The 11,208-nt window shown below is 27.4% G+C and overlaps 2 protein-coding genes across 2 annotated transcripts; both read left to right on the plus strand.

Moving 5' to 3' along the window:
• The first annotated feature begins 68 nt into the window (after positions 1-68).
• LOC113386475 (tubulin-specific chaperone E) lies at positions 69-4,131 on the plus strand. Its single transcript, XM_026624255.1, has 8 exons — positions 69-415; positions 478-675; positions 759-944; positions 1,012-1,298; positions 3,215-3,339; positions 3,401-3,532; positions 3,611-3,767; positions 3,830-4,131. Exons 1-8 carry the CDS (start codon positions 234-236, stop codon positions 4,129-4,131), a joined length of 1,569 nt encoding a protein of 522 aa, XP_026480040.1. The 5' UTR covers positions 69-233.
• Positions 4,132-5,602: 1,471 nt separating this feature from the next.
• On the plus strand, positions 5,603-6,723 carry LOC113386749 (transmembrane protein 267). Its single transcript, XM_026624507.1, has 3 exons — positions 5,603-5,800; positions 5,966-6,263; positions 6,327-6,723. Exons 1-3 carry the CDS (start codon positions 5,793-5,795, stop codon positions 6,678-6,680), a joined length of 660 nt encoding a protein of 219 aa, XP_026480292.1. The 5' UTR covers positions 5,603-5,792; the 3' UTR covers positions 6,681-6,723.
• The last annotated feature ends 4,485 nt before the right edge of the window (positions 6,724-11,208 follow it).

Below are 11,208 nucleotides of genomic sequence, written 5' to 3' on the forward strand. Positions count from 1 at the left end.
ACAGTACTACAAAAAATACTACATTTTGTTTTCAAGTGCAAACTGTCAAATCAAATTTGCCAAAAACAACACACATGATTCAATTTCTATAAATATTTATGTATTTTTCTAAAACAACGTTTTAACGAGTTTAACTAACAGTATTGTATTGTAATAAAATTTATTTTTGTACTTCATAACTTGGTTATGTCAATATCCTAATTGTCTATAAATGTTGAGGGAATTCTTGTACAATGAAAGAAGATTATAATATTAGTGTGGGCTCTAGAGTTTTATGCCAGAATTATGTAGGAACTGTTAAATACATTGGACAAGTCGAAGGCTACGATGGGGAATGGATCGGTATGGACTGGGATGATGCTGAACGGGGAAAACATAATGGAGTTGTTAATGGAAAACAATACTTTACAACAAGGTAAAAGAAAACATAGTATATAAACATTATTAACTTTGTACTAATTCTTTATATTGTTTTAGGTATCCTAAGTCCGGTTCTTTAGTAAGACGTAACAAAATAAATGTTGGGGTAGAGTTTGTGGATGCTCTAGGAAGACGATATTTGCACAAAACTGATGCCGAGTATTTAAACCCTGTACTTTTAGAAGAGTGCAGAAAAGTTTTGAACACTGTTAGTTTTGAAGTCGTCGGGTTGAATAAAGTTGGAAAAAAACAAAGGTTAGTAACCTAAATATATATAATATAATATATAATAATATATAATTGTAAACAAATTATATAAAATGGATGTATTTTTGTAGTAATCTAGATAAGCTGGTTAACATATGCCTACCGGGTGAAAAAATCTCATATGTGAACACCAAGAAATTAAACGGGCTGTGCCCGAGTGCTGAAGAATTAAGTTTGAATCATAATTTAATCAGCAATTGGAGAACCGTAGCTGATATTATTGAAGCTATGCCTTGCCTTAGATTATTAGACTTGAGGTAATAATTTATAATAATTACTAAATACATTTACCACCATATTCACATATTTCTTTTATCCTTTTAGTAAAAACATACTAGATTTCAATGAAAAAGATTTATCACAATTTGAAGGTAAATTCAAATCATTAAAATCATTTGCTTTATGCTTTGGAAACTTAACATTTGACAATGCTATAAGTATATCAAAAATGATGCCGGGACTGATTGAATTAAAATTAGCAAAAAATAATATTACATCATTGAGAACACTAGACGATAATTTATTTGCAAATATTAAAGAACTCAATTTGGATGCTAATGACATATGCGATTGGAAGGAGGTGGAAAAGTTGGGACATTTGAAAAATTTAGGTGATGATAATAGATTTATTATTTATTTATATATATATATATATATATATATATATATATACAGTAGTAGAGTAATGATTTTTTCAAACTTTTGCATGTACTGAATTTTTAAAAATACTTTTGTTTGTTCTGGAGGGTTGTAATTTCATTATGTTTTACTTTAATACGTCTATTATAATAACAACTACTAAAATCAATAAGTTTTCTAAGAAATTTTTGAGATATTTGCGTTTATATAAGAAAAGTACCCAAAAAAACATGATAAAGTTAAGTAGTAGAGTTGCCATTTCTTAAAATACTATGGCATCTTTTTTGGCATCAATTTTTTAAAAATACTTTTGTTTGTTGTAGAATGTTGTTATTTTAGTATGTTATACTTTGATATATTTACTATGAAAATAAATACTAAAATCGGTGAGTTTCTTTAGAAATTTCTAAGATATTTACATTTTTATGTAAAAACTACACCAAAGAAACTTGATAAATTAAAATAGTATAATTGTAAATTTTATAAAAATACTTTCGTTTGTTGTAGATTATTCTAATTTTAGCATATTATACTTTAATATGTCTATTATAACAACAAATACTAAAATTGATAAGTTTCTTGAGAAATTTTCAAGATATATTTAATTTTGTGAGAAATGTACCCGAAAAACATGAATAATTAATGATTTAATATAGATTTGTTGTACTTTCTTTAAAAAACTTTTGAATATTGTAGAATATTGTAATTTCAGTATTTTATACTTTGATACGTTTACTATAACAACACATACTAAAATTAATAAGTTTTCTAGGAAACTTTTGAAATAAATACATTTTTTACGAAAAAAGTACTTCAAAAATTTCGGAAAATAGAAAAGTTGTCAATGTTTAAAAATACTTCCTTTTGTTGCAGAATCTTGTAATTTTAGTATGTTGTATGTCAATATGTCTATTATAACAACAAATACTAAAACTGATAAGTTTCTTTAGAAATTTTTAAGATATGTGCATTTATATGAAAAAAGTACCTGAACAATATAGAACACTGAAAAATTAATATAGTTGTAATTTTTTAAAAAATACTTTCGTTCGTTGCAGAATGTTGAAATTTAAGTTTCTTATACTTTAATGCGTCTTAAATAAAAACAAATACTAAAACCGATGAGTTGCTTCAGAAATTTTTAAGATATTTACGTTTTTATAAACGAACTACACTAAAAAAACTGATTATATTTGTAAAGTTTCCCATGTTGTAAATTTTTTAGAAATATTTTCTTTGTTGTAGAATGTTGTTATTGTTGTATGCAGTACTTTAATATGTTTACTATAACAGCAAATACTAAAATCGATAAGTTTGTTAAGAAATTTTTGAGATACTTGCGCTTTTATGAGAAAAGTACCCGAAAAAGTCGATAAAACAGAAAAGTTGTAAATTTTCGAAAATACTCATATGTTGTAATTTTTTTTAAAATACTTTTGTTTATTGTGGAATGTTGTAATTTTAGTATATTATACTTTAATACGTCTACTATAAGGGCAAATACTAAAATCGATAAGTTTTCTAAGAAATTTTTAAGATATATACATTTTTACAAAAAACGTACTCAAAAAACTCTATAAAGTAGTAAAGTTGCCAATTTTTGAAAATACTCGAATTTTGTAAATTTTTTAAAAATAGTTTAAGTTGTTGCAGAATCTTGTAATTTCAGTATGTTATACTTTAATATGTCTACTATAACAACAAATACTATAATTAATATGTTTCTTAAGAAATTTTTGAGATATAAAAATTTTTATGTAAAAACCACACTAAAAAACAAAGTACAAGACAACACAGTAAATTTAATACAATGAAGTACGAAAGTTTATATATATATATATATATATATATATATATATATATTGATTTTTTTCATTTTTTTTTTCAGAAATATTATTAATAAGCGAGATAAAATTAAAGGAGATCTCATTGCCTGAATGCAAGGAGAATGAAAAATGTGATATTTTTGTCAATTTGAGACATTTAAGTATAAGTTACAATGAAATAGACAATGTAAGTATTTTTGTTGTTACAAAGTGTTATGTATCTATTATTATAATTTTTTTTTTTTCAGTGGAGGTCGATAAGCGAATTAAACAAATTAAAAAGTCTCAAATCGTTAGGCTTTTTGGGTAATGCTGTTAGTGAAGGTATTAGTTATTTAGAACGATGGAGCCAGGTTGTGTCAAGGGTGCTAGGTTTGACGGTAAATAAAGATTATAATTTCATTGTTGATTATTCTTTATGTATTATGGATTTTTACGGATTATTATTTTTGTTGTAGCATCTCGACCATGCTGAAATATTTTATGAAGAACGAAGAGGTGCTGAATATGATTTACTGAAGCAACACGGTATGGCATGGGCTCAAAGCTGTGATGACCCGATATTGAGGAAGAAGTTTGTGGATGAGATTAATAGCTATCCAGCATTGATTACAAGTGAGTTACAAATCAAAATTCCAGACCAACATGAAATAATATTGCTTTTTGTTCTTTACCAGGATATGGGGCTCCTGAAACAAGTCTTTGCGAAAAGCCTACCTTGCCAAAATCAAAACTCCTAACCGTAACCATCACAAACACAAGAGACTCCAAGAAGATTATCAAAAAACTACCTGTTAAAATGACTGTACAAAGTCTTCTTGGGTTGATACAAAAATGCTTTGACACAGGAAACAATGTGCCGACTTTGTACTACATCAGCCCTAGTAATCCAGGGAGTAAAATTCAACTAGATAATGTTACGAAGAATTTAAATTATTTTTCTTTGCAAGATAACGACACTATTGTTGCGGAATGGTGAAGTGAAAAACTGATATTATTTATTAAATTAATTTTAATGCAAATGCTTATTATGGTTAACTAATGAAATATATTTTTAAAGTGATAATGGATTGATTTTCGTCATTAACAGAAAATCCGACTTGGTAATTAAATAGTTTCAAGTCATTCTGAATCGTTTAATAAGCTTAATATTTTATTAAAAAAAACTTTTTGGAAAAAGTTTTAAATTCAAATAAGCTGTCAACCGCCATTTTGTGTTAACTTCAGTATTCGGTTTAGTATTTCTTTCAAATTAAATTATTGAAGTAAACTCGTTAAATTGAAATATTATTTTAAAGCTATTTATTTTATTTATGTATTCTAATTATAATTTAATTCTAATATTCTATTAAAGAAACACTTTTAAAATTGTAAAATTTCAAAAAAAAAAACTGTCAACGGCCATTTTGCGTTAACTTCAAGTGCTATGTCGGTTTAACATTCCTTTAAAATTAAATTATTAACGTATTTAAAGCTCGTTAAATTGTAAAATTATATTTTAGCTATTTAATTCATTTATATGTTTATTAATTTTAATAATTTAATTTAAAAAAATACTTTTAAATTGTAAAATTTCAAAAATACTGTCAACCTCCATTTTGCGTTAACTTCAGATGTGTGTCGGTTTAATATTTCTTTAAATTAAATTATTAATGTATTTAAAGCTTGTTAAATTATAAAATTATATTAAATCTGTCTATTTATATATATAAATCTATTAATTTTAATAATTTATTAAAGAAACACTTTTAAAATTGTAGAATTTCAAAAATACTGTCAACCTCCATTTTGGGTTAACTTCAGTTGTGATATCGGGTTTAGTATTTTTTCAAAATTTAATTATTAAAGTCCTTAAATGTAAACTCCTTAAATTGTAAAATTATATTAAAGCTGTTTATTCTATTTTAATATCTATTAATTTTAATGATTTAATTTAAAAAAATACTTTTAAATTGTGAAATTTCAAAAATACTGTTATCCTCCATTTTGTGTTAACTTCAGTTGTGATATCGGTTTTAGTATTTTTTCAAAATTTAATTATTAAAGTATTTAAAGCTAATTAAATTGTAAAATTATATTTAAGCTGTTTAATTCATTTATATGTCTATTAATTTTAATAATTCAATTTAAAAAAATACTTTTAAATTGTGAAATTTCAAAAATACTGTTATCCTCCATTTTGCATTAACTTCAGGTGTGTTTCGGTTTAGTATTTCTTTAAAATTATATTATTAAAGGATTTAAAGCTTGGTAAATTATAAAATTCTATTAAAGCTGTTTATTTTATTATAATATCTATTAATTTTAATAATTTAATTTGAAAAAATTCTTTTAAAATTGTAAAATTTCAAAAAAACCGCGAACCACAATTTTGCGTTAACTTCAAGTTAGTTACTTCAACAGTTGACACAGCAAAATGTCGGTTTCAGTATTTCTTTAAAATTCAACTAATATTTAGTATTTAAAAGCTAATTTTAATATACACGTATATATTTAAATAACATGTCGTTGATAAGAAGCATTTGTTTTGTAAAAAGTTTAAAATCGCATTTGAAAACAAAAGATAACCTAAAACAATTTGTGCAAATTGTGCGTACATTACAAGATTTGGTGAAATTGAAATAATTTGTGCTACACAAGATGGAAAAGTAAGTGATACATTTTATGTATTATATTTATAATGTCTTTGTCTATTTTTGTTTGTTACTAGATTTGTTCATGAAATTTTGAAGGTTATGTATGTATAAACAATCTCAGATATATGACAGTTTCTTGTCTGGATGATTAAAACTGAGTCAACTTATTATTTCTAGTTCCACAAAGTTCATCACGATGCAAACAATAATGTTCACTTTCTGCATACTGTCCCTGTTGACTGTAGCAATTTTTGGAGATTTCTTCACGATGAAAGCCTCAAGTGACGTTCTTCGTGCAATTATCGATAATTTCATTCACAGTGCCATCGGTTCCATGACTTGGCTCATTGTGATTTTGTTCAAACGTAAAAGAAACGCTTTGGCTGTCGTCTTATTTGAATTCATGTTATGTGCTGCCTTATCTTCTATTATCGATGTTGACCATTTCATAATGGCACACTCCTCAAGCTTATATGTAAGTAATAATAATATTAAGTTGCTGTACCCAGTACACAATGTATATTATTATTTCTCTCAGGATGCTACACATCTCATGTCTCGACCGTACTTCCATTGTTCCACAATACTGCTGGTGCCAGTCGTCATTTATTTACTGAGTTTGTTTGGACGGGTAGAATGGATGCACACGGTTTCATGGATGATTTTTGTGTCTATTTTCACGCACCATATAAGGGATTCCATCAGACGGGGGATGTGGTTTTGTCCGTTTGGAAGCACTGAACCTGTTCCTTATTGGCTGTATGTGGTTGTGTTGGCTTTGGTGCCTTCGGTGATTATCGGGTACAGCAAACATTTGAAGGAGATTAAACCACTTTTTAAGTCGGTTCATAATGAGTTCAAGATTTTGATTTTGGATGATGGTGACGTTTGATGGCTGTGATTGGAATATTGATTTTAAATGTATATTTTGACGAGGAATGAGATTGTTTTGAATTTTAATAGAATTTATTAAATATATTACTGAGTTTGATATTTTTTTAAATTTTTAAATAGGTGCATATTTTATATGATAAATAATATTTTTATCTAGCATTTATTAACTAAGAGAAGTTTATTTATATTTTTGTCAAGAAATCCGATATGCTAATTTTGTTTTTTCGACGTTCCAAGTCGTTCTGAATCGTTTGACACCGAAAATGAAAATATATATATATATATATATATATATATATATATATATATATATATTTATATATAAGGTCGCGTTCATTGATTACATGAGGCTTTTTGGAGTATGGAGGTTTTGACAAAAAATCCCGAAATAACACTTTTGGAAGGGAGGGGTGGGTATAGCAAGATATCATGTGTATTTATTTTTTACCTGTATTTTTTTAAAAAATCCGAACGTTTACCAAAAAAAATCAAAAATTTCACTTTTTTCTTAACTAAAAATACACGTAATGTTTAATGGGGATGGGAGGGTAATTTTAAATATCACGACATATCACCAACGGGGAAGGGGGCTCCAAAAAATTCCTGAAACTCGATTACCCTTAGGAGGCGTCCTTAAATCACGTGACTGATTTTTTGAGAATTTTTGAATCCCATTCTTAGTAATATGTGGTGATATTCAAAATAAACCCCCTTCCCTCCAAAGATAACGTATATTTTTTAGTTGCCAAACAAATGAATTTTTGACACATGAAACAAAATTCTAAATAATTTTTTGAATAAGTACATTTTTTTGTATTGTGTTTTAGTAAAGTAAGGCTAAACACGACTGCATTAGTTAAAAAAAAAAAATCTGTCAAATTGAATTATATGATTTTACCTGCCAAGTACATACTGTATCTTATATTAATTTCTGGCACATCTCAGCTGCTTTTCGGCAATAATAATGTAGACATTACATTTTTCTTGTATATTATATTCTAATATTATCTAGGCTCATAAGTGAATTGAAATTTCTAGCAGGTGACGGTTCTCATTTGTCGAACTATTTTCAATGTCAAACAACGACATGCCGTTTTTCGCAATTTTTTCCATTTATTGGTACAATGTTACTATATTTTTATAATCACATACGTCCTAAAAAATTTCCTTACTAAACTTCAGAAATATTTATCAAAATCCGAATAACCGTTTAGGAGGAGTGTCTTTACTCTTTACATACATCATTACAGAACAATTTTATATATATAAGATATAGAAATAACTTTATATATATATAAAATATTATATTTAAAATAACTTAAATTTTAGTATATTATTGTATAACATATAAAATGTAACCGTGGACCAAATGTAAAAATATGTGATGAACAATTTATATAATTTTATTTGTAGAAATTAATTTTAATTATTATTAATATTAATATTGTGATATGTATTATATATATAAATATATTTATACATGTTGGAGAAAAACTGCATTTTTTGAAAAGTGCAAAGGAGAAGTATATGTTTTTGACAGTAAATTCGATTTGTGCGATGTTTTCTCGAGTCTTTCTGAATCGTTTGGCACTGAAATTTGAAAAAGTATGTTCGGGAATCGACGTTTTTCTGAACCAAATTAAAACATTTAAAAGTTTGAAAGATATTTGTAAAGATCGTCTGGGCCTTTTTTTTCGTAGTAATTGATTTTCTTTGAAAATTTAATTGGCTCATCAGTAGAGTCCTTTTCTTAATTCTTGATTAAGTTTGCTCGTCCGTAGAGTCCTCTTCTTAATTCTAGATTAAGTTGGCTCCTCAGTAGAGTTCTTTTATTAATTCTGGATTAAGTTTGCTTATCAGTAGTGTCCGCTTTTTCTTTAAATTTGTAAAGTTTGTTTGCTTCTCAGTGGTATCATTTTCTTCTTTCGATTTTAAATTCAGATTTTTGGTCGTCGGTAGCGTCCTTATATTAATACTGGATTAAATTTGTTTGTTTGTATGATTCTTTCTCATTTGATTTCTAAATTTAGATTTTTGGTCAACAGTAGACTTTTTTCTTAATTCAAGATTCAGTTTGCTCGTAAGTACAGTCCTCTCTTTCTTTTGATACACGATAGTTAGTAACGTTGTCTTATTGTTTAGTTTGCTTTTCAGTTTTTTTTTTGCTTTTTGCTTGTTAGTTTGTCAGTTGAGTTCTCTTTTTCCATTTATTTCTACAATGTTACTATATTTTTATAATTCAAATAAACCCTAAAAAAAATCCTTAACAAATTTCAGAAAGATTTATCAAAATCCGAATAATCCAAATAAGGAGGAGTATCCTTTCATACATCATTATAGAAGAATTTTATATATAAGATATATATATATATATATATATATATATATATAAATTTATATATTTCTATTTATATTATTATTTATTGGGAGTGCACGGTTGAGCGATGATCTATGACAAAGATCGAACAGAAGGTTGAATCGCTCGTTTTACTCGTTTTACTTATGCAACCTGAGACAATGACAATAAAAATGTGAAAACCGACTTGATTATCACCATCACCATTATTATCATTACATTACATTACTCACCACTGCCCACGTCTTGGACGAAGAGTGAAAAAAAAAAACATTGCAAAAAAAAATCAAATTAAATTCAAATTAAAAATCATCGCCGCCGCCGACGCCTCCACGAACCGCGAAGGTTCCGTCTCAATCGCAGAATTAGATCTTGAAGCGAGGACACGAGTGAAAAGTTGAAATATAAATATTCTATTTTGAATTTGAATTGAAGGCTCTTCATTTGTGATAATGGTAATTGATAGTCGGTACTTGATTTGGGTTTGGTTGTGTCGTCGGGTAACCCTAAGATTTAACGTCATCTGGCAACACCGCCGCCATTAGGGACGAAGTATGTAATTCAAAATCATTAATGGTCTATTTTTTGGGGAAAAAAGGACGCTCAGAAAGTTAAACTAATAATAGCAATCAGGAAAACTTCTGTCCCTTCATTTTTGATATGCATAATTCATAGTCAGTACTTGATTTGGGTTTTGTTGTATCATCGGGCAACCCTAAGGTTTAACGTTATCTGGTAACACGGTCACTATTAAGGACGATGTATTTAACTTAAAATCAATAATGGCCAATTTTTTGGGTGAAAAGAAGGTTCAGAAAGTTTAGTAATAACAGTAACCAGAAACACTTCTGGCTCTTCATTTTTGATAACGGTATTTCCTAGTCGGTACTTGGTTTGGGTTTGGTTGTGTCATCGGGTAATACTAAGATTTAACATCATTTGGCAACACTGACACCATTAAAGACGAAGTATTTAATTTAAAATCAATAATGGCCAATTTCTTTTAGGTAAAAAAGGACGCTCAGCAAGTTGAAGTAATAATAGCAACTAGAAAAACTTCTGGTTCTTTATTTTTGATAAAGATAATTCATAGCCGGTACTTGGTTTAGATTTGGTTGTGACATCAGGCAACCCTATGGTTTAACGTCATCTGGCAACACTGCCACCATTAAGGACGAAGAATTTAACTCAAGATCAATAATGTTAAGCCATATTTTTAGCGAACTAGGAGACTCAAATTCAAATCATTTTCAACTTTATCTTCATATTTAATTTTATTAATCATTACTATAATTATTTATTATTTGATGATGATAATTGATAGTCGGTACTTGGTTTGGGTTTTGTTGTGACATCAGGCAACCCTATGGTTTAACGTCATCTGGCAACACTGCCACCATTAAGGACGAAGAATTTAACTCAAGATCAATAATGTTAAGCCATATTTTTAGCGAACTAGGAGACTCAAATTCAAATCGTTTTCAACTTTATCTTCATATTTAATTTTATTAATCATTACTATAATTATTTATTATTTGATGATGATAATTGATAGTCGGTACTTGGTTTGGGTTTTGTTGTGCCATCGGGTAACCCTAAGATTTAACGTCATCTGGCAACACTGCCACCATTAGGGACGAAGCATTTAACTCAAAATTAATAATGTTAGGACAATTTTTTTAAGGAAAAAATGAGACTCAAAAATTTAAAATCCTTATATTCCTATTTATATGTTCTTATTATTCTCTAATTAATTATTATTATAATTATTTATTATTTATTCGTACGAATATGGTGTTACGTAAAAAAATGCTTACATTTTAATTCGATTTCAATAACGCAGAATCACTGCACCGTATAAGTAACAATAGACAGAGGGCTAGTCGCAATATCTGCAACTAGTGGTGCATGGCATTGTGTCTTAAACGAAATTTCTGGAATTGAAATATTGATCAATGATTAATAACAATTGTATTAAATATTCAAATATATAATTATAAATACTAAATATTTAATCGCTCATATATTATATAGGGAAGATCTTATAGGTTAAGAATGTTTACATTAACAAGAGATGCCGAATGAATCCATCTGAGGATATATTTCTTACGATTAGAATAACGCATATGAAATTTATATACGTTATATGTGATTTTGATTATTAAACCGA

This window comes from Ctenocephalides felis, unplaced genomic scaffold (genome assembly GCF_003426905.1).
Source record: "Ctenocephalides felis isolate EL2017-DRISC unplaced genomic scaffold, ASM342690v1 CF-g0.4_SCAFFOLD_03571, whole genome shotgun sequence".
NCBI classification, from domain to species: domain Eukaryota; kingdom Metazoa; phylum Arthropoda; class Insecta; order Siphonaptera; family Pulicidae; genus Ctenocephalides; species Ctenocephalides felis.